We start from the raw sequence: 23,155 nt of genomic DNA, 5'->3' as shown, positions 1-23,155 counted from the left end.
TGTACTTTCTTTCTTATTTTTTCTCTTTTTCTGTAAAAAAATAAAACCCTGAGTTCGGTATGACTCCTCAGTGTGTGTGTGTGTGTGTGTGTGTGTGTGTGTGTATGTGTGTGTGTGTGTGTGTGTGTGTATGTGTGTGTGTGTGTATGTGTGTGTGTGTGTATATGTGTGTGTGCGTGTGTGTGTATATGTGTGTGTGTGTATATATGTGTGTGTGTGTGTGTGTGTGTGTGTGGAAACTGGGGTTGTTTTGAAGAGTTGCTCTCAATACGCCGCTCTTCTCTGTTCCCTAAATGAGTTGATCTTGTGATGGAAGACCAGGACTTCCCCATTTAGAGACACGCCCGAGGCTAGCACTCACACACACATTCACACACACACACACACACCTCTTCCATGCCCAAGTCCAAAGTTTTAATCCTGTAGGAACTACGTCATGAAACATTTACCGGGATCAACATTTATGTGTTCGTCACCAATACTAACTCCAGAGGGACAAATAATGATCACATGTCAAGTATTTGACATCAGAGTGTTGCAGAGCGACGCTGCCTACTTTAACAGCAACCAGTGACTTTGTTCTATAAAAAATGCTTGTGCAGCGCATAAAAAATTAAAAAAAACTTGTGTTTTTGCTGTTGGGCTATGAAACACATGATCCATGATCTTTGGGTTTATGAATTAGACCACTGTAGTATGCAAGCGTGTGTGTGTGTGGGTGTGTGTGTGTGTTTGTGTGTGTGCGCGCTATGACCCCAAGGCAACAGTTCACATCCCCTAAAAAACACAAGCAGGAATGCACACACAAATTTGCACTCGCACACACACACATTCACACACACACACACACACTCGCACACACACACACACTCGCACACACACAAACACAGACACACACACATCTTGTTTTTCTGAAACCATCAGAAGACCATATTGGACAGCATAGCTCCATCACTCTTTCCTCTCCCATCCGTTAATGACACTGGCCCATCTAAAGCCACTACAGCAAGAACCTGTGTGTGTGTGTGTGTGTGTGTGTGTGTCTATGTGTGTGTGTGTCCTGTGTTCCGGTCTAAAGTTACACAGTGAAAGAAGGGTCGTCTATTCTCTCTTCAGTAAACAAGTCAGATGGCATAATTCTCTCCTCCTTCCTTCACCATGCTTATGTTCTACCCAAACCAAACGTTTCACTCTTCAAACAGACATCTTAAAAAAAAAAAAGCATTTCAACATTTAGAGATGTAGTAGAAAAGTGATGATTAAACACATGCCATGCCATGGCATAGTTCAACGGGCACTGTTCTCTTCTCTGTTGGCATCGCTCTATGTCACAGGAAAGCCAGCGGAGAGCGACCGGGCTAAATTGTATTGGAGGCAGGGAAAGAAAAGGAGGAGGGATTTGCAGGCCGGATAGCGCGGTGACATCAGCCCCGAAAAATGTGTGTGCGCGAGCGTCTGCGAAGCGGCGGAATCAGACAGCGCGTGTGACCGGGAACGAGCACCGAGAGGAGAGGGAGAGATAGAGGAAAAGGCGTTTCCATCCACAAACCGGAGATAGTGTGCACGGAACAGCGGACGGACGGCGCAAATTGTCTGCACCGAAAGCTCTGTTATCCACATTGTCTAACTAGTTTACGAACAAGCGAGCTACTTACAAGCTAATTTACTAATAGCTTTTACGGTTGAGTGTATCTGTTTATACAATAAATACATAAATTACAGTGAAGTCAGGGTCCTGTCATTCAAGGACTAGCACAGCAAGTGAACAAGGTTGAGAGTGGACTTTGAAACAACACTGCCTTGAGCTCAGAACGAGAACAACTTGAATTTCTAAGCCAATTTTGAGGTCGGAAACGGTTTATATCTCGCTCGTGCTACCGAGCATCCCTTCTAGCTGACTCATTTCGCTGCGCCCGGGGTAAGTGATGAACAACTATCTAATTTGTTCCTCCTGGCTCCAGTTCACCCTTGTTAGCTTGCTGGCATTTTCTAATTGTTTAGTTTTTTTGGTTGTCATTATTTTGATTATAGGCTAAACATATCCTAAAAGAACATCACATCTGTTTTTTGGCATCACAATCACGCATTCCGTTACATGGTGTCCTAATCCAGAACACTTCCATAACTGGAAAACTCGCTTCTGTCCGTACACAATTGTATCCCTTTTACTTTGTAACGGTTAGGATTGAAATCCAACAGCCCAACCTCTCAAGTTCTACTGAAATCAGTTAAACAGGCGCGGGGGAGGTAGAACCGATGTGGGAAAAAAGAGATTGCCCGTGAACTTGACGTTGAAGATAAGCGTGTAATTAGTCCACCATAACAATAACATGTTATGAAGCTATAATTCTCACCAATTACATTAATGGATGTCTTGAGCTTCCTTTAAATTGCTACTCAAACGCTCATTTTTCCGGACACTCTCGAAGGTTCTCCAGCCAACCAGTTTCAGAGTCAAGAGATTTCAATCGATGTCGAAAACAATCGATAGTCTACAGACTGTAAACCACCTGTGACCTATAGGCTAGTGTGGCGGTGTGCCCGGTGCATCGGTGTTTCCCGTTATTAGTTGATGGGGTATAGATGTCAAGACCCCGAGCCATCTCCGCTCCTTCAATCTGCTGCACGAGGGAGAAGCAACGGAAATTGTGAAGGAGAAGCAACGGAAATTGTGAATGAGAAGCGTTAAAAACGCACACGGCTTTTCGAAGACGAAAGTTTATATTGCTATGAGATATTAATGTGAATATTCATCTTAATATCACTGTAAAACCGTGGTTATTGTGCTGCTTCGCAACCTGTCTACTAGTGATGTTTTCACAAAGACAATTGTGGAATATAGTAGTCATATCAATAATCGTCCAATTTTAGGATTACTAGGCCTTAAGCCGGAGTCCACCTTCTGTCAGTCTATTTTTATAGGATATTAAATTATTTGGCCTTTACCCTACTGTCTTTTTGAATTGTATATACATATAGTAGACATTAAGTTATATATATATATATATATATATATATATATATATATATATATATATATCACCTTATCTCTCAGTGATTTGCCAAACCAAGGAGTAATACAAACACAGTTTACTTAACTGTGACAGAACTATCTCTGCGTTAGCCAGGAGATTATTTTCCAGAATGCATTCCGACTAATCAGACCATGCTTTACAGTGAGGTTGAAAAGGAGTTAAAGATGATCACTGCCCCGTGAGTCAAACAGGCTGTGGCTTGGACACACGGTAAAAAAATTTACTGGCATTGACTCAGCTGTTTAGTTGGCCTCCCTCTCCTTGCCCTCAACTCTCCTCTTATTTCCTCTCCTCTTTTTTTTTCCTCCTCTCGACTCTCTCTTATTCTCCTTTTTATCCTCCTTTTCCTTTCTTCTTTCCTCTACTTTCCTTCCTGTCTCTCTCCTTCTCCCCCCCCCCGCCCCTCCCACTGTGACCTGTTCGGTAGAGTACATCGATCACTGTTTTTCTCTCCTCGGTGAGCCCAGCACAGCAGAAAATGTCTTCCTCTTTGGCTACTTCCTGTGTCTGTGTCCGAGGGGGAATGTTTTGTGGTCGAGTGTTTGCAGTCAAGTCACTGACTGATGTTGGACCGCCTGCTTTTTGGAAACCACGTGTTGTTCACCCTATAAAACCAGAAGGGCAAAGGGAGGGAGTCAGATGGCTGAGCGGTTAGGGAATCGGGCTAGTAATCTGAAGGTTGCCAGTTTGATTCCCGGCCGTGCCAAATGACGTTGTGTCCTTGGGCAAGGCACTTCACCCTACTTGCCTCGGAGGGAATGTCCCTGTACTTCCTGTCGCTCTGGATAAGAGCGTCAGCTAAATGTAAAACAAGCCTTATTTTAGAAAAACTCCAGAGATAGAGAGTGCCTTGTGTAGTGATTTAGGAAGATTTCAAAAAAAAGAAAAAAACTTTTGTCCAAATTAGACACAGTACTTCAGTTTTCCTGGATTCTCTTTTCATGGTTCTAATACCGTAGAAACAGGAATTGAAAGCGTAGGATCTGACCCCTCAACCTCCAGCTGGACCTGGGTAGCACACAAACCCACCTCACCTAACCTCCCCTCGCTTCACCCCCTCCCTCCCTCCCTCTCCCCCCCCCCCCCCCTCCATCACAGGCAAGGAGACCACGTAATCCTGCTTGATTGCGATTGGATGGACGTCGTCCTACAAGGTCGAGCAGGTCTTGTTCCGCTGTGCGGTGGTGATGCTGGCGGAGGTTAAGCCCGTTCATCTCACTCCAGCGGCACAGATTAAAGTGGCGTCTCCATCCACAGTGTGTTTCTCCACGGAGAGCAGCTTCCATCCAGCTCACAAGGCCCCTCCGTCCTGTGCGTTAAGACTCGGGCTGGGTAGAGCTCAGTGGTAGAACATTTGGCTGCAGAACAATAGGTTGCAGATTAACCCCCCCCCCACTCCCTCCCCATGTCGCTTTGGTATGTTGCTTTGGATAAAAGCGTCTGCTAAATAAGTGCATGAATATTATGTATACACCCCCTGTTGTTTAGCAGTTAGAGAGGCTCTGTTCACAGAGGTATCCATTGGTTACCATGCCAGCGTTGAGAGTCTCGGGTTGGGTTTTAAACCGGTTTAAACAGTAAACCAACACATGCTGCGGTCCAGCATGGAGTTGGAGATAAGCCCTCTCCACATGGCAGCACCACGTATGATGTACATGACAGCAACATATCTACTTGTATACTGTTCATGGTACCAACATAGCTTGTTGCAAACTGTACATGGAAGCAACATGGTTGTATCATAGCTAGTAGCCCTCTCTGCATGGTAGCAACACAGAACTGAACTCGGATGGGTATGGGCTCACCTCCCTGACTTATTACACTGATGGAGAAGAGGAAGAAAGAGAGAGAGATAATGGGAGCGGATCAGACAAGGGAGGATAAGAGGTTCAAAATAGGAGAGAGAAAGAGAGGGGAGAGCAAGAAAACGAGGGGAGAGGAAGTGTACAGAGCAAAACGAAAGAGGGTTCGGGTGACGTAACTATGCTTCTGTAAGATAGTGGCTACCAGGGAGGGGCGAGTGTGTGTGTGTGTTCGTTATTGTGTGTGTGTGTGTGTGTGCAGGGAGGAGTGTGTGAGTGTGTGTGTGTGTGTATGTGGAGGAGTGTGTGTGTGTGTGTGTGTGTGTGTGTGTGTGTGTGGAGGAGGGGTAAGCTCGATCTGACTGGCACTGTTTCACTTTGTCTGGAGTAGTGGAGTGAAGCCAACACTGTCTCTCACGCACACACACACACACACACACACACGCACACACACACACACACACACACACACACACGCACACACACACACATGTTGTTCCTTCTCCTGTGTGTGTAATCCACTCTCCCCTTTTCCAAATGAAACGTCCTGCTGGCTTGATTAGATCAGAGTTGATTCTATTGAACCACTGTGTCAGGAGACGCAGGACTTTGAGTGCACAAATGCACATTGTACAGGTGTGTGCGTGTGTGTGTGTGTGGGGGGGGGGAGGGGGGAGGGGGGGGGAGGGGGGGGGGGGGGGAGGGGGGGGGGGGTACAGCTTCCAAGAGTGGGGCATCCTTCAACAAGGGGCACCTTTACCTCATCATCTGCATTCCTGTCTCTCTCTCTCCATCTTTTGTCTTTATCTCCCCACCCCCCTTTATCCACACATGCACATACGCCCTCCTCTCTCTCTCTCTCTCTCTTTCTCTCTCTCTCTCTCTCTGTCTCTCTCTCTCTCTCTCTCTCTCACTCCCTCTGTCCTACACACACAAAACACAATGTAAATGTAGGTGGTTACCGCGCAACAGGAAACATCAAGCGATAAGCCTCTTTCCTGGTCCTGGCCATTCTAGCTGTCTCGTAGCTGGCGTTGTTTACTGTGACATCGCCAAGGGAACAGTACGCGGCACGACCGACCGCAGAGACGGTGCTTACCATGACTACAGAGAAACAGACCTTGGCCCAGGCGGTGCCACCATAACCAGGGCCGTCCCACACACAGACACACACACACACACAGACTCACACGGACACACACTCACAGACACACACACACACACACACAGACTCACAGGGACACACACTCACAGACACACACACACACGGACTCACACGGACACACACTCACAGACACACACACGGACTCACACGGACACACACTCACAGACACACACACACACACAGACTCACACACACACAGACTCACACGGACACACACTCACACACACACACACACAGACTCACAGACACACACTCACACACACAGACTCACACGGACACACACTCACAGACACACACTCACAGACACACACACACAGACTCACACACACTCACAGACACACACTCACACAGACACACAGACACAGTCAGGGGGCCCCATGACTGCTCTGCCTGAGCCTCTTCATCTTCTGTTGGTCTCCACCATCCAGTTTCCTGTTTTTCTCTCCTCTTGCTCCTCTTCACCATCTGTCCATCCAGCCATCCATCTACCCACTCGTCATGTTCATCCATCCATCCATCCATCTACCCACTCGTCATGTTGATCCATCCATCCAGCCATCCTGCTCCACGAGCACACACACCACCACCATCTCCATCACAGCACGCCCTCCACCGCCGCCTCCACCTTAGCACATGCAGAAAACAGAAGCAGCGAAGGAGCTTCTAACCGAGCCTGTAGGCATCACATGTACCACATGATCCAGCCCTGCTCACAGTGCAGTGACGCTTCTATGGCATTCTCCTGAGGTTTAGCGTTAGCTACGTAGCACTAGACGTACCGGATGTGTCAAGCGTGTAGCACCGTTCTCTCTCCTTTCTCTCTCTCTCTTTCTGTTTCTCTGCGCTCTAAACTTTCTCTCTCTCTCTCTCTCTCTCTCTCTCTCTCTCTCTCTCTCTCTCTCTCTCTCTCTCTCTCTCTCTCTCTCTCTCTCTCTCTCTCTGTCTCTGTCTCTCTCTCTCTTTCTCTCTCTCTCGCACACTCTCGCTCTTTCCTTTTCTGTGTCTCGCTCTCTCTTTTGCACGCTCTCTTTCCTCTCTTTTTCTCTCTCGCTTTCTAAACCCTCTCAGAACACCACTGCACCTGAACACACTTATATAAAAGCACACCACAACAAACACTCTCTCCATCGCTCCCCCTCTCTTCCTCACTCACTCTCTCTCTCTCTTTCTCCATCGCTCCCTCTCTCTAGGCTCAAACTTTTACATAACCCTCAAGGGACCTGGGAAATGGAGAGAGGGAGCCAGAGAGAAATGGAGGCTGGGAGAGAGAGGGAAATAGAGAGAGGGAGAGAGGAGCAGAGATAGCGAGAGAGGAGCAGAGATAGGGAGAGAGGAGCAGAGAGAGAGAGGGGCAGAGAGAGAGAGAGGAGAAGAGAGAGAGAGAGGAGAGAGAGAGAGAGGAGCAGAGAGAGAGAAGCAGAGAGAGAGAGAGAAGCAGAGAGAGAGGAGCAGAGATAGGGAGAGGAGCAGAGAGAGAGAGGGGCAGAGAGAGAGAGGGGAGCAGAGAGAGAGGAGCAGAGAGAGAGAGAAGCAGAGAGAGAGGAGCAGAGAGAGAGAGAAGCAGAGAGAGAGAGGGGCAGAGAGAGAGAGGGGAGCAGAGAGAGAGGAGCAGAGAGAGAGGAGCAGAGATAGGGAGAGGAGCAGAGAGAGAGAGGGGCAGAGAGAGAGAGGAGCAGAGAGAGAGAGAGGAGCAGAGAGAGAGAGAGGAGCAGAGAGAGAGAGAGAGGAGCAGAGAGAGAGAGAGGAGCCCCATTCATCCTCAGCAGCAGACGGGTGTCGCACGACCAGGAAGGTCCTTTATTCTGCGATGCGTCTTCCTGGTTCCCTCCCGACGCATCGCAACCTAAGCTCCTCCTCCGTCAGGGTGAGAGACGCTTCATTATGGGTTATCTCTGTGTCCTCGCATCGCGAACACGCCATCAACAATATTATCCCTGCGTTCGTGGATGAGGAGGACATAAAGACCCCCGCCAGCCGCCCCCGCCACCGAGGCGGAGCTTTCAGAGCGGCGTAATCACTTTAGAAAATGGTCTGGTTGGCGAGGGGGGAAAAAAAAAGGCCTTGGAAACTTCCGGCTTGAACAATGTTTTCAATAAGAGCTGAGGGAGCCAAGTCCTTCAGTTTGGCTCATCTCCCTCGAAAGGCCGAGTTTCATTTTCTCTCAATTATGCAGCTTATCTCCGACTCCCTCATCTCAGACTGATCAGTCTGAAGGAGGAAGTGGAAGGGGAGAGAAAGGAGAGCGGGGGGGGGGGGGGGGGGGGGTAGACGGAAGGACGAACTGAGCAAACACGGCGGGGGAGAACAAGAGAGAGGGAGGGGGGTGATAGAAGGAGAGAGAGAGGAGAGATACGTTGAGTCACAGGCGGCATTTCACGTCAGGGAGCGAGTGAGCCCGCTAATGGGTTGTTTGGGTCTGTGTATTACCCTCATTTATACATCCACTTATTCATTACACTTCTGTTGAGATGCTAAATGCTATGCTCTAACCAAATGCCGTTCAAGATATTGCCCTAGCTACTCATTATCTTGTTGCATGCCTGAGAAGGTGTAAACTATCGGATGCAGCCTTGATGTCCGATTGGCTCGGAGCTACGAGGAGAACCCTTGAGATCAGCTGTTGTCCCCTACTGTGTGTGTGTGTGTGTGTGTGTGTGTGTGTGTGTGTGTAGGGTGTGGGCTTGGGTTCCACAGCACCTCCTGGCTCTGGGATCAGTGTCTTCCTGGAGGACTGTGGTTCTCCAGGGCAGTGGGCTTGTGAAACGACAGGGGGAGATGAAAGGGAGGTCCGGTTCTCCACCTACATACCCATTAGTTCTGGAGAATCACAGGGATGTCTTTACATAACAACCCCCCCGGCACACACACACACACACACACACAGACATGTGCGAGCATCTCATTAGCTGTATGTAGGTGCACGTGCCATGTTTGTACAGTGTTGAGTTGACCTATACTCATAATCACTCACTGTCTGTCTGTCTGTCTACCTGCCTGTCTGTCTGCTCATTTTGCAGCTGCTGCTAGCACGATAGGGAGAAAAAGCAACGTGACTGAGCAACAGTGTAGAAGATAGGCCAGTGCACGCATTCACACACACACACACAGACGGATGTGGGCATTATCCACAGGGATAAAGGCTGTAATACTGTACAGCTCTGTTTTGTGTTGCTGGCTGGTCTCCAGATGGAAGCCCAGAGAATAGACATGAGGAGAGGGTGCAGGATGCCATAACCTCCCCCCATTAGTGTGGCAGGGTCACAGCTGCAGCATACACACCCACAAACACACACACACACACACACACATGCAGGTGCAGATGCTCCGACACGCTTCGACAGATGCCGTGACACACACATAACACACAACTTGATAGATACACACACAAGATGCAGACATTCGGACATGTATAGCAAATGGGAGGGAGGGAAGGGAGGGAGGGAGGGAGGGAGGGAGGGAGGGAGGGAGGGAGGGAGGGAGGGAGGGAGGGAGGGAGGGAGGGAGGGAGGGAGGGAGGGAGGGAGGGAGGGAGGGAGGGAGGGAGGGAGGGAGGGAGGGAGGGAGGGAGGGAGGGAGGGAGGGCATGGCTGACACACTGTGTTTGTAGTTTTTGTTTTAAAGATCGTAGCTGAAGGAACGGACGATTCGTTATTGAAATACAATAATGTGGTTCTGCTCTGTGGTCCTCCCACTTCAGACTCCCACGGTGAAGAGGAGGAGAGAAGAGGAAAGAATAGAGAGACAAGAGGAGGAGAGAAGAGATATATAGAGAAAGGGAGGTGAGACGAGATGGGGAAGTAGCAAAAATGTTTTCAAAAATAATGAAAACAAAAATGTTCTTATAACATTGCACTTACATTTACATTAAGTCATTTAGCAGACGCTCTTATCCAGAGTGACTTAACAGTAAATACAGGGACATCCCCCCGAGGCAAGTAGGGTGAAGTGCCTTGCCCAAGGTCATTTGGCACGGCCGGGAATCGAACTGGCAACCTTCAGATTACTAGCCCGAATCCCTAACCGTTCAACCACCTGACTCCTCACTTTTGCATATCACTGTGTGCAAGGGTGAGGAGATCTAAAAGCAAACATATTTTTTGCATACGCCCTCCGTTATGTTTGCCTATGGTTTTGCATGTTTGAACAGAGCGTTGGTTGTGTGTCTGGAAGCGCCCAGAACTGTCCTGCTGCGTGTCGTCGTGGACGTCCGTGTGAACTTGCTGCTTCGTCGTCGCTGTTGCTGTTGCTGTTGTTGTTGTTGTTGTTGTTGTCCTGGCAGCGAAGGACTGCGAGAGACTGGTGTCAGCCAAGTTGAGACGCATTACTGCTCCATCCGACTGGGTGTAGGCGATGTAGCATGGCACCGTGTAACATTCGGAGGGAGGGAGGGAGGGAGGGAGGGAGGGAGGGAGGGAGGGAGGGAGGGAGGGAGGGAGGGAGGGAGGGAGGGAGGGAGGGAGGGAGGGAGGGAGGGAGGGAGGGAGGGAGGGAGGGAGGGAGGGAGGGAGGGAGGGAGGGAGGGAGGGAGGGAAAGGGACAGAGATGCGTTCGAAAGATAGCCTTTGAAAAGAGGGGGTTGGGTCGAAAGAGAAAAAGAGAGATGGAAAGGAAGAAAGAAGGAGAGACGCGAGGAGATGGGAGGAAGAAGAGGAAGAGGAGGAAGCGGCGCGCGGAGGGAGGGGGATGTGGCGGAGGGAAGAAACAGGGAAGAGGTGTGAGAGAAGGAGAGAGGGATGTGAAAGAAGGAAATGAACAGGAGCCATGTCATCTCCTTCTAACACACCCCGGGGGGGCTGAGGAGAGAAAGGTGAGAAGAAGAAAAAGAGGGCTAAAAAATCGAAGGAAAAGGACGAAAGAACTCGATTTAGCGACACCGCTGAAGACAGTCACCCCAGCGGCGTTGTGGAAAGTCTGCCTCTCCGAATCCAAAAAAAAAAGAGAACAGAGAAGCATTCTGGGATGCCTGGAGCGTGACAACGTGTTTTTGTCCTTGCGTGAAAATGGCTTCAGCCTGCCTTGCACACATTTTTATCCAATCGTCATGATTGGTTCGTTTCCGTCATTCAACACCTGGCTGTGGCCAGAGAGACATCTCCCAGAAACACCTGTGGCTTTGTGTGTTTTGTATTTATTTTTTTCAATCATATTTTGGGCTGTTGCTGTGTGAATTGAGAAGAAAAGATGAACTGTGACTGGAGAATGAAAGAGGGAGGAGAGAAGGAGGGATAGTTTTGTTAGGAAGGGAGATATTTTTGACTTTGCTTCACAGCAGGAAGTCTACAGAATGACGTCAGCTTGGGATTGACACTCTTTGTTCGGAACTCAATTCACAAACACACACAGATCCACACACACTCACAAACACACACACACACACACACACACATAGACACGCACACACACACAGGCACACAGAAACACATGCACGCAGACAGGAACAAAGATATATAATCACAGCACTAACACTGCACTGAGTGCAAATTAATAAGTTGAGTCAACTCTTACACACAAGCACACACACAGACTTCCTGCTTAGCTACTCCTCCCCCTCCCCCCTCCCAACCCCCTTCCTGCTCCCACCCAGAGGCAGGAAGATATTTCTATCCAGCTTCAGGCCCAAACACTAATGAGGTGCAGAATGCAGAAATGCATCTGTTCTTCTACCATACCTCTCTCACTAATGTTGGTAGCCCTTCAGTGTCTCTCTGCCTGGCTCCCATACACGGCTGTGCTAGCAGCTATGCCAACTGATGCAGTTGATGTAGAGTCTCTGAAATGCATGTCGCGTCTATTAGGATTCATAGAATGTATGTGTCATCTAAAGAATGTCTGTAGCATCTCTGAATTCATTCGACTTGGTTTTCAGCACCAGTTTTCTGGTGCCCAGTGTGAAGCCAGAGAATGAAACATTATAATAAGATCAACTCTGAGCAGCTTATTCCTGCTGTCCTGTTACTAACACACACACACTCACACACACACACACACATCCACACACACACACACAATGTGACAGTACTGTATCTAGGGATAACTGTTATTCTCATGATACAATCCACTGAAAGATGATGGCTGGTGTTACCCAAAACAACCCTGAATAACCAACCAACAGCGTAGGTAGGAGTCTTAATGCCACTGTATTGATGTTCTTACAGTCTAGTAACGTGAGTACACAAAAAATAAAGGGTTAATTAGATCCATCAATGCCGCTGTAAACATGTGGATGCTACTGTGTTGTATGTCGTTCGGCTTGTTGCTGGTAGCTGGATTGTTGTCCCAGAATTAGTCAGTCTGATATTGGTCCAAAAATAGCCACCTCAGATTTTGTCTGCGCTATGACAAGAGGACTAATCCAGGATTGTGTGTGTGTGTGCGTGAGTGTGTGTGTGTGAGTATGTGTGTGTGTGTGTGTGTGTGTGAGTGAGTGAGTGTGTGTGTGTGTGTGTGTGTGTGTGTGTGTGAGTGAGTGAGTGAGTGAGTGAGTGAGTGAGTGTGTGTGTGTGTCAGTCCAAGTGACCTGCTCACCCCTTGGCCTTTCTGAACTGACCTCATCCCTTCATCTCTTTTTTGCCTCTCTCCCTCTCACTCACTCTCTCTCACTCTCTCTCTATCCCTCACTCTCTCTCACTCTCTCTTTCTCTCCATTTACATCCATCTGTCTAAATTCTGATTTCTCCTTTGCTCTTGTCTGTGCCATCGTTGGTCTACAGGACATCAGCATCTGTTCTCTCTTCTCCTCCTTCGCTTCCTTCCTCCCAAAGTTACACCCTCACACCCCCTCACACACACACACTCCCTCTCTCTCCCTCCCTCTCTCTCCCTCTCTCTCTCTCTCTCTCTCTCACTCTCTCTCTCTCTCTCTCTCTCTCTCTCTCTCTCTCTCTCTCTCTCTCTCTCTCTCTCTCACTCTCACTCACTTTGGTTTTAAATCTAGCCATCTGGTCTTCTCTTGAGGCTGTGATGAGGCGCTTGCCATTTAGATTAAACAGTCACAGCCATCACACGTGCACACACGTACGTGCACGCACACAGGCCAGAAAACAAGCTCCGATCAAATGGTAATCAGACATGCTGTAAGAAAATGCATGAATTCATCATATTCCAGATCCTGAAGAGACACAGAAGGTATGTCACGTACAAGGCATGCAGATGCACTTGCAAACATGCTTGTGTGAACTAAAGGAACGAGAGATAGAGAGAGAGATGGGGGGTGAGTGGAGTATGTGTAAGAGAGAGAGAGAGAGAGAGAGAGAGAGAGCAAGGTGAGAGTGGGAGAGGGGGAAAACAGAAAGAGTAGAGAAGGTACCAGAGGAAGAGAGAGAGAAAGGGAAGAGGTAGAAATAGAGAGAGAGAGAGAGAAAGAGGGGGAGAGAGAGAGAGGATTATATCCTTAAATCCAGCTGCTGTTTTTTCCTCCGCCCTGATGCCCCGCCAGGAAGGGTGTCCATAGCGACGACAGGAAGTAAGCCTGGACAGGTCACTAACAGCTGGGTTGCTGCAGCAACCAGCCTTGATTCAACAAAGCCTGCAAACCTTCGGGACAGTAGCACTGAAGAGAGAGAGAGGGAGAGACAGAGAGCGAGAAAGAAAAAGGTAGAGAGAGAGCAAGAGAGCGAGGGAGAGAGAAAGAGGGAGAGAGAGAGCGATGAGGGTGGATTGGAGGAGAGATGAGAGAGAAGAGGCGCTAGGTTCGAGCGAGAGAGTTTAAGCAAAGAGGGGGAGGAGAGAGAGGAGAGGAGGAGTGGAGGAGCGAGAGGAAAGGAAGAGGAGGGAAGAGCAGGGGATTTCTTTCAGTGTGATATTGTTTAGCTAGTGGTAGCGGTGTCTCGGGAAGAGAGACGCAGTTACGCAACGCTGCACAGGATGTGTGTGTGCATGCGTGTGTGAGTGTGCATGTGTGAGCTGGCATGCGTGTGCCTGTGCATCTGTTTGTGATCACGAACGCATCCCCATAGGATCTCCTGTGTGTTTACGTAGAGACCCTGTGTGTGTTTCCGTTGATGCATAGTGCCACTGTACCCTCTGTCTCTCTCTCCTCCTCTCTCTTTCTCACAGTTTCCCCCTCTCCTGCCTCTCTCTCCCCCTCTCCTGCCTCTCTCTCCCCCTCTCCTGCCTCTCTCTCCCCCTCTCCTGCCTCTCTCTCCCCCTCTGTCTCCAACTCTTCTCCTCTCCTGCCTCTCTCTCCCCCTCTGTCTCCATCTCTCCCCCTCTCCTGCCTCTCTCTCCCCCTCTCCTGCCTCTCTCTCCCCCTCTCCTGCCTCTCTCTCCCCCTCTGTCTCCATCTCTCCCTTGCCCTCACACACACATCCCCTCAACCCCCGCGTCTCTCTCTCTCTCCTTTTCTCCATGACTGTGTTTCTCATCTCCCTCTCTTTGTTTATACAAGCCCAGTTAGTCGGAGGAGGAAGTTTGCTAGCCAGGAAGTCTCCCATGGTCTGTATCTGACCTTTGAACCCCCCCCCCCCAGCCGTATGCAGCCTTGTAGTTTATACTATGTGTGAGTGTGTGTGTTGCCAAACAGGGCATCAGTGGGTGGGGCGCGCCTACACAGTGCCCATTGGGCATCGCTCTAGGAGGGTGATTGACAGCTCCTCTGCCCACTCACACGCCTGCAGCACACATCTAACCCCAGGGGTGGGCCGGGCCCATTCTGGAGAACCATGTTAAACAACATTTAACGTATCTGCAATGGTATGGCTACGCAAACGAGACACGTTGGAATATATGGGAATTGAAGCCTTGTTTGTGGATACTGTGTGAGCTGTCATGCGTGTGTGTGTGTGTGTGTGTGTGTGTGTTTGTTACATAAAGTCAGAAGGCTCCCTGCTGTTCTTTGAATACAAGTTCCGGAGTGTTCCTCACTGCTACTGCATTCCACCGCCCAAAAACAGATGCTCCTTGCTCTTGCTAAACACACGCATACGCACGCACGCCTACACACACACACACAGTTACAGATTGAGAGTAATCAGAAGCTTTTGCGTCTCTAGCGGCCTCCTGCTGTGTACATCCAAGTGTTGTGTGTGTGTGTGCGTGTGTGTGCGTGTGCGTGTGTGTGCATGCTCGCTCTTGTGCGTCTGTAGAAGAGAGCGAGACAATAGACAGTGCTGAGGGTTGTTACAGTAACCACGGCCACATTTGCTATAACTCTGCTACTATTTTTACACACAGCCGATCCTGTCCCCTGAATGAAGAAATGAGCCAGTGGCCTACATTCCCTGGTGCTCTGCTGTCGTTCTCTAGACAAGCGTTCCTTTTCTCTCTCTCTCTCTCTCTCTCTCTCTCTCTCTCTCTCTCTCTCTCTCTCTCTCTCTCTCTCTCTCTCTCTCTCTCTCTCTCTCTCTCTCTCTCTCTCTCTGTCTCTCTCTCTTTTTCCTTTTCCTCCCCGTTTCCTCTTCTTCTCTTCTACGTTATGTGTCGGGTGGTGTTTACACTGATGGAGGTGGGGGGGGGGGGAGGGGGAGGGGGAGGGGGGGGGGGAGGGGGAGGGGGAGGGGGAGGGGGAGCGGAGGGGGGGGGGGGGGAGATCAGATGGAAGGGAATGATTGACACACCCTGAAGCCTCCTGAGGCGTTTGACCTTTGGACGGCTGCACAGACTACAGTCTAATGCACCGCTTGTGTGCGTGTGTGCGTTTGCATCCATGTGTGTCTTTGTGCGTGTCTGTGTGTGTGTGTGTGTGTGTGGACTGAGTCCTTCTTGTCTGACGCCGCATGGCAGAGGCAACAAGCTCCCTGTCACAGTGACACAGTTTACCTGTCCACAGGTCAGCGTTCGGGGGCGGCTGTTTGCTTCTGTTTGTGTTCGCTGCCCGTGAAGCACATCCAGGGAGTCCACGGAGCGCGAGGTTGAGGATGGGTGGGGGGGCTGGGAGCTGGGGGTGGGGGGGTGAAGCAGGGGAAGGGTGGATGGAGGAGAGCCAGCTCAGATTCACGTGTGTCTTCTGATCCCTCAGTGTTATCTGAGGGAGGGAGGGAGGGAGGGAGGGAGGGAGGGAGGGAGGGAGGGAGGGAGGGAGGGAGGGAGGGAGGGAGGGAGGGAGGGAGGGAGGGAGGGAGGGAGGGAGGGAGGGAGGGAGGGAGGGAGGGAGGGAGGGAGGGAGGGAGGGAGGGAGGGAGGGAGGGAGGGAGGGAGGGAGGGAGGGATATCTTCACCAAAACTCCCGGTTGGGTAGATTTTTGAAGCTCCCAAGATATTAACTTGGTTGCCATGGTGACGTGGAAAGGCAGCAAGCAGGCCTCCAAACCTGCTGGTCCAGCATTCAGAGACCGCTCCCCATTGTGTGTGTGTGTATGTGTGTGTGTGTGTTTGTGTTGCTGTCACACACCAGGAGCTTTCATTCCAGGGATGGGGGGCGGGGGGACTGTGCACCGTTGCTAGGTAACAGACTCCGGGCTCAAAGGCGAAGCAGGGCCCTGTCACCATGGCAACGTCAGTGGTGTGAAGGGTGAATGGACTCTGGGTGGCCGCGGTAGTAGTGAAGGTACTAGTGTGTGTTTGTGTGTGTGTGTGAGAGAGACAGAGACAGAGACAGAGAGAGAGAGAGAGAGAGAGAGAGAGAGAGAGAGAGAGAGAGAGAGAGAGAGACAGAGAGAGAGAGAGAGACAGAGAGAGAGACAGAGAGAGAGAGAGAGAGAGACAGAGAGAGAGAGAGAGAGAGAGTGGGGAGGGTGAATTCTTCAGATCACTGGGATGTCTGCAATCATCAGACAGTTGCCCTCCCTTCGGGACACACACACACAGCCCCCTTACCGACCCCTCAGAAGCACTTCAAAGACAGAGTAGTCATGGCAATAGCATTATAGCATCATCAGGTGGTTACTAGGGCTATCAATGGCGAGAGAAAGAAAGATCGGAGAGATTGTTAGGGAGATAGAGATGGGGAGAAGGAGAGGTAAAGAGTGGTAAAAAAAAAGGAACGGAGGAATAGGATTGTCTTCTTTATTTCATTGATCTCAGAGGTTCTACAAAGATCTCATGTATTTGTCTAGAAACATATGAACTAACAGGTGAATGCATAGTACCTTTCCAATATGTCACACATGCTTAGTTTTGTGTGTGTGTGTGTATGCATGCATGCATGTGTGCGTGTGTGTGTGTGGGTGTGGGTGTGTAGAGAGAGAGAGAGAGAGAGAGAGAGAGAGAGAGAGAGAGAGAGAGAGGGAGAGAGAGAGAGAGAGAGAGAGAGAGAGAGAGAGAGAGAGAGAGAGAGAGAGAGAGAGAGAGAGAGGAGAGAGAGAGAGAGAGAGAGAGAGAGAGAGAGAGAGAGAAAGAGAGAGATAGAGAGAGAGAGAGAAAGAGAGAGATAGAGAGATAGAGAGAGAGAGAGAGAGAGAGAGAGAGAGAGAGAGAGAGAGAGAGAGAGAGAGAGAGGGGGAGACAGAGAGGGGTTGTCAGTGTGCATGTGTGTGTGAACAGAAAAAGTGTGTGTGTGTGAACTAACTGAAAAAGAGAGATGGAGTTGGGGTGTCATTGTGTGTGTGTGTGTGTGTGTCAGAGATAGACAGAGAGAACAGTAGAGCTTGTCTGGGTTGATAAAGGCCTAGTGGTGTTGGTAGAAAGAGCAGTCTATGGTAGGAGAACAGGGTGTCAGGGCCCAGACCAGTAGGGGGGGGGGGCAGATTTAGGAGTTTAGTCACGGGGAGAAGAGCTCCCTGAACTCGCCAGCCTGGTACCTCCTTCCCACCACACACACACACACACACACACATATACACATACATAGTCACCCCCCCTCTCTCTCACACAGGGACTTGGGCGAGAGAGAGGACACAAAAGAATGTTTGTGTTGATGAGAATGTGAAGGCTCTCTATGTATGGACACAGTGTCAGGATGATCACAGACAGGCAGACAGACAGACAGACATGCAGACAGGCAGACAGGCAGACAGGCAGACAGACAGACAGGCAGACAGACAGACAGACAGACAGACAGGCAGACAGACAGACAGACAGACAGACAGACAGGCAGGCAGGCAGGCAGGCAGGCAGACAGACATGCAGACAGGCAGACAGACAGACAGACAGACAGACAGACAGGCAGGCAGGCAGGCAGACAGGCAGACAGACAGACAGGCAGACAGGCAGACAGACAGACAGACAGACAGGCAGACAGACAGACAGACAGGCAGACAGACATGCAGACAGACAGGCAGACAGACAGACATGCAGACAGACAGTAGCAGACAGACAGACAGACAGACATGCAGACAGACAGGCAGACAGGCAGACAGACAGACAGACAGACAGACATGCAGACAGGCAGGCAGGCAGGCAGACATGCAGAAATGCAGACAAACAGACATGCAGTCAGGCAGACAGAGATACATACATACAGACACACAGACAGATAGAGAGACAAAGAGATTGAATCTGACAGAAAGAGAGAGATGGAGATAGACCAAGAAAGAGAGAGACATGGAGACTGAAAAGACAATGAGAGACAGAGAGAGAGAGAAAGAGAGAGAGAGTGAGAGAGAGAGAGAGAGAGAGAGAGAGAGAGAGAGAGAGAGAGAGAGAGAGAGAGAGAGAGAGAGAGAGAGAGAGAATGAGACAGTAAGGGGGGAGGAATAACTGGATTTGAGAACACCCAAGAGAAAAGAAAGGGGGAGGGGGGAGAGAAAGCAGATTGAGTCAAAGGAGGGGGGTGGTGGTATCATGCAGATAGCTAGTCTATTGTGGACGTATTTTTTCCCCAGAAAATACACAATGCAGTGGCCATTATGGTGCAAAACCAAGACCAGTCAGGGTGACTGGGGTTAGGCAGGGATACACAGACACACACACACACACACACACACATACACAAAAATACACACACTATACTTCTCTCCCTCTGTCCCTCTCTCTCTCTCTCTCTCTCTCTCTCACACACACACAGTCATCTTGCAAACAGGGAGGAGGAGGATGGGGGGGGGGCGGGGTGTAACTTTAATAACAAGTGCAACTTGAAAAACATTTCAGATAGAAATGCAACACATACATCAGGCTTGATCCTCTGCTGTCTACAGCGCCTAATCACGGTATCTGTGTAATCTATGTATAAATCCTGGCTGCACGACACAGTTAATCTCCAAGCACAGTCAGCCTTACAATCGCCCCCCTGCTGGTTGGAGTGGGAATTACAGCTGTGGAATATAGGTCACTGTTGGAGATGTAGAGGTTTATCTGTGGTGGTGGGGTCTAAGTGGATCACGCTGAAATCTCCATACAAGATGCTCACACGGTAGCATGCTCTCTACTGGTGAGACAGCCTGGGAGAGAGAGATAAGCGGAGAGAGAGAGAGATGGAGAGATGAGAGAGAGACAGGGGGAGAACGTGTGTGTGTTTCTTGTGTGTGTGTGTGTGTGTGTGTTTCTGTGTGTGCGTGTGTGTCTGTGTGTGTGTGTGTGTGTCTGTGTGTGTCTGTGTGAAGAGATGTGAACATCTCAATGTTCTCTTACTATTTCATGGTGACCATGTGACCCGATGACACAGTGAGAGAAGACACAAGAACAGACAGTGGAATCACCTTGATGACGCATGATCATATCTCGAATCTGACTCCACTCCCAGTACAGTCTCTTCCCCAAACAAACTCTCTCTCCCCTTCCCCTGAGTGTCCACTAGGGGGCAAGAGAGTTCCTGACCCTCCCCCATATTGCACCGCATGCTATTGTCATCTTCTCATATCATTTACAAAGGCCTGCCAACTCGCCCCCACACGTAGGAAATGAGTTTGTGTAGCGCTTCCTGACATGTCTGTAAAAAGAGACAGCGTTTATTGCGATTTATTTGTTTTTTCTCTCTTTTTCTCAAACCTTTCCGTTCATCTTCTCCGTATACAATTTTTCCTCTCTTGGTTCTTCCCGTCGACGCTCCTACCCTTCCCGCCTTGCGGCGCCTCTCTTCCTACCATCCTCTCATCCCTCCCTACTGGCTCTCCCTTTCTCTCCCCTGTGCAGACCATGTCAGAGTACACCTCTCTTCTCAGCGACTTGTCCGAGAACATCACCAATGAGGATCTGGACCAGCTCAAGTCTGCCTGCAAGGAGGACATTCCTGAGGACCAGAGCAACGACATCACGTCCTCCAAGGAGTGGTTCAACTACCTGGAGAAGAACGACAAATTGGCACAGGGTGAGGGAGGGAGGGAGATAGGGAGGGAGGGAGGGAGATAGGGAGATAGGGAGGGAGATAGGGAGAGAGAGAGGGAGGGAGGGAGGGAGGGAGGGAGGGAGGGAGGGAAGGAGGGAGGGAGGGAGGGAGGGAGGGAGGGAGGGAGGGAGGGAGGGAGGGAGGGAGGGAGGGAGGGAGGGAGGGAGGGAGGGAGGGAGGGAGGGAGGGAGGGAGGGAGGGAGTCAACAGCAATTAGCCAGCTGTAACGAATCTCTCCCTTCATCAGCTGGACAGCACAAAACCCCCTGCCATCTTCTCCTCAGATAACCTCTCGTATATCGAGCACATCTTTGAGATCTCGCGGCGGCCAGACCTCCTAACCCGTGTCATCGAGTACCGCACCACGGTCCTCAAGATCTCAGAGGACGACGAGATCGACACCAAGCTCACACGCATCCCCTCCGCCAAGAAATACAAAGGTAGGCCTCGTCGCTGTTCCCTCTCTCTCTCTCTCTCTCTCTCTCTCTCTCTCTCTCTCTCTCTCTCTCTCTCCATGTCTGTCTCTCACTCACTCTCTTTTACACACACCTACTCTCTCCCCCTTTCCTACTCTCACTCCCTCTCTCCCCCTTTCCTATTCTCACTCAATCTCACTCTCTCCCTCAAAATGTTAGCTATTTTCTTCAGCTCGTTAGTTTGTTCTGACTCATCTTTTCCAGAGCTCTTTCCAAACGATAAATGAAGCTCAATGTGTCTTCTACAAGTCCTGTCTTTTAGACAGCATTCCAACCCCCCTCTCCATCACTCCTCCAATAAGCTTCTTATTCTCAGTCTTTTGTTACACACTTAAAATGTTCACATTTATCTACACTTCACTCAAACTGCGTATGTGTGCATTAGATACAAACAATAGAAATTTCACTTTAATTAAAGAAACCTTTTAAGGAAGAGAGGTACACTTCATCCTTCTTTCTCTCTTCCCAGACATCATTCGCCAGCCGTCTGAAGATGAGATCATCAAACTGGCCCCTCCTCCTAAAAAAGTGTGAGACACCCCCCCCACCCACCCACCCCGCCTGACCTCTCCGCTCGACCCCAGGCACTCCAGCATTCTCAGGCCTCAACCCCCTCAACCTTGCCCCTTTGTCCCGCCCCCCTTCACCACTCGCTCACACCACGACACTTCGATCAACCAATCATATCGTCCGGACGCTTCGCCGCTTCATCCAGAGGACGAGCTTTGGAGGGAAAGAACGGCGGAAAGAGAGACGGGAGAGAGAGAGAGAGAGAGAGAGAGAGAGAGAGAGAGAGAGAGAGAGAGAGAGAGAGAGACAGAGAGACAGAGAGACAGAGAGACAGAGAGACAGAGAGAGCAAAGCAGAATGGCATGTCAAGTGCTGTGTGGGTCACTTCAGAACTTGTGTGCGTACATCACTGTTTGTGGAGGGAACGTGTGTGTTTGTGTTTGTCTGTGCGAGCGTGTGTGTGTGTGTGTGTATGTGTGTGTGTTTGTGTGTGTGTGTGTGTGTGTGTGTGTGTGTGAGAGAGAGACTGCCTTCCACATTTTCCCAGGCACCATAAGGCTTTGTCATGAGGTCAAAAACAGATTATCAAGCATATAAATCAGTGAAGCTTACATACTTGCTTGTAGTTGTCAATTACAAGCGGTGTTTTGCATCTCTCCACCATCGAAACAAGAAAGACAGCGGTGGTCTTATATTCCCTTTACTGAAATGAAACCACATCAATTTCAAAGCAAAAAATTATAATATACGGATAAAAAAAATATTTTTAAAAGCGGTGTATTTAAAGTTCATACTCATAGGAAAAGCCAATATTTGCCTTTAGCTTACATAACCCTGGTATGAGTTATTGAGACCAATATTGTTTTAGTGTGTTAGGTTATACATCTATATTTATGCGATATAATTGGAAAAAATCAAGTCAGATATGATCCATAGGTTTGATGGTCTGTCTCTGAGTAAGGGGAACACATGAAAAGTGATGAGGGAAAGAAAAATGCTCCTTATCGTCTTTACATTGATTAACTATGTGGATGACTTTTTATCTATTGTTAGTCTCTGTAAACCCCATTACTCTAACCCCATTAAGAGTTGCAACGTTCATTGCAAAATCTGTTAAAAGAAAACATATATTGACTGGGGAAAAAGCCCATGTTGACTATATGAAAGAATAATGAGCTATGTAAGTAATGCTCGAATATATTTTATACATATGATATATGATATATTAACCAAGATTACAAAAATATGACAAAAATGTAAACGGGAAAAAAATGAATTTCCCAAGATTTCTGGACAACAGTTGACCAATTGACAGCCTTGAAGATCACAGAAGGGTCATGACAGTTGTGATTTAAGTAGAAAATAGTTAAGAACACAGAATGGATGATGTTGTATATGTGTCATTAGCACAACTAACTATTAACCGATCATTTACAACAGCTTTCAGGTTCCCTCATGTGAAACATACATGTACTTAGAGTACCGTTTCTGTCGTTCCCAAATCATTTTTAACTGTACCAGTCATCGTATCTGTTCAAATAACAAGACTGATTGACTGATTGACTGTTGACTGAAATGAAATAACTTTATTTAAACACTGTGTCTCCGCCCCGCGACGACGCCTTAGTACACGTTGGTTAATTCCTAATTTGTAATAATAATAAAATAAAAAAACACAGAAATACCGTTTTTTGTGGTGAGCTACGCATCCATACCTGTCTTGCCCGCAAATAATTGGAACTTTTATTTTCAAGCGTTTGAACCTTTGGATGGTTTCCGCAATTTAACAATTGGGACTTTTTATTTTTAAGTGTTAAACCTCTGTAATAGTACAGTCATTTGATTTTTACCAGCCTGATAATTGTATCATCTGGTAAAAATACTACTTACTGTACCCCTAGAGTTCACCTCACCTCACACCCACCTCCCTAACCCTCTCTTTATCCTAGTGCCAATGACCAGGACTTTTATTGTGATCTGAGTTTTGTTATTGCTTGCTGTTCTTATTGTGATGATTGACTGATTTGTAT

At 48.9% G+C, this 23,155-nt stretch overlaps 1 protein-coding gene across 1 annotated transcript; it reads left to right on the top strand.

Annotated features, from left to right (window-relative positions):
* Positions 1–1,494: 1,494 nt before the first annotated feature.
* Positions 1,495–22,814, top strand: pea15 (proliferation and apoptosis adaptor protein 15). Its single transcript, XM_084691547.1, has 4 exons — positions 1,495–1,918; positions 19,947–20,121; positions 20,424–20,579; positions 21,085–22,814. The coding sequence occupies exons 2-4, from the start codon at positions 19,950–19,952 to the stop codon at positions 21,147–21,149; spliced, it is 393 nt and encodes a 130-aa protein (XP_084547673.1). The 5' UTR covers positions 1,495–1,918; positions 19,947–19,949; the 3' UTR covers positions 21,150–22,814.
* The last annotated feature ends 341 nt before the right edge of the window (positions 22,815–23,155 follow it).

This window comes from Hypomesus nipponensis, chromosome 25 (assembly GCF_054491055.1).
Source record: "Hypomesus nipponensis isolate SF chromosome 25, ASM5449105v1, whole genome shotgun sequence".
Classification (NCBI taxonomy): Eukaryota; Metazoa; Chordata; class Actinopteri; order Osmeriformes; family Osmeridae; genus Hypomesus; species Hypomesus nipponensis.
The sequence above is the reverse complement of the archived record's forward strand: the minus strand, read 5'-3'. Positions and strand labels throughout refer to the sequence as shown.

Excerpts from the sequence above, each read along its gene's own strand:
- pea15 (XM_084691547.1), top strand. The coding sequence starts at position 19,950 with ATGTCAGAGTACACCTCTCTTCTCAGCGACTTGTCCGAGAACATCACC. Across the intron at positions 20,122-20,423 it reads GAACGACAAATTGGCACAGG|ATAACCTCTCGTATATCGAG; the intron begins GTGAGGGAGGGA and ends TCTTCTCCTCAG. Across the intron at positions 20,580-21,084 it reads CTCCGCCAAGAAATACAAAG|ACATCATTCGCCAGCCGTCT; the intron begins GTAGGCCTCGTC and ends CTCTCTTCCCAG.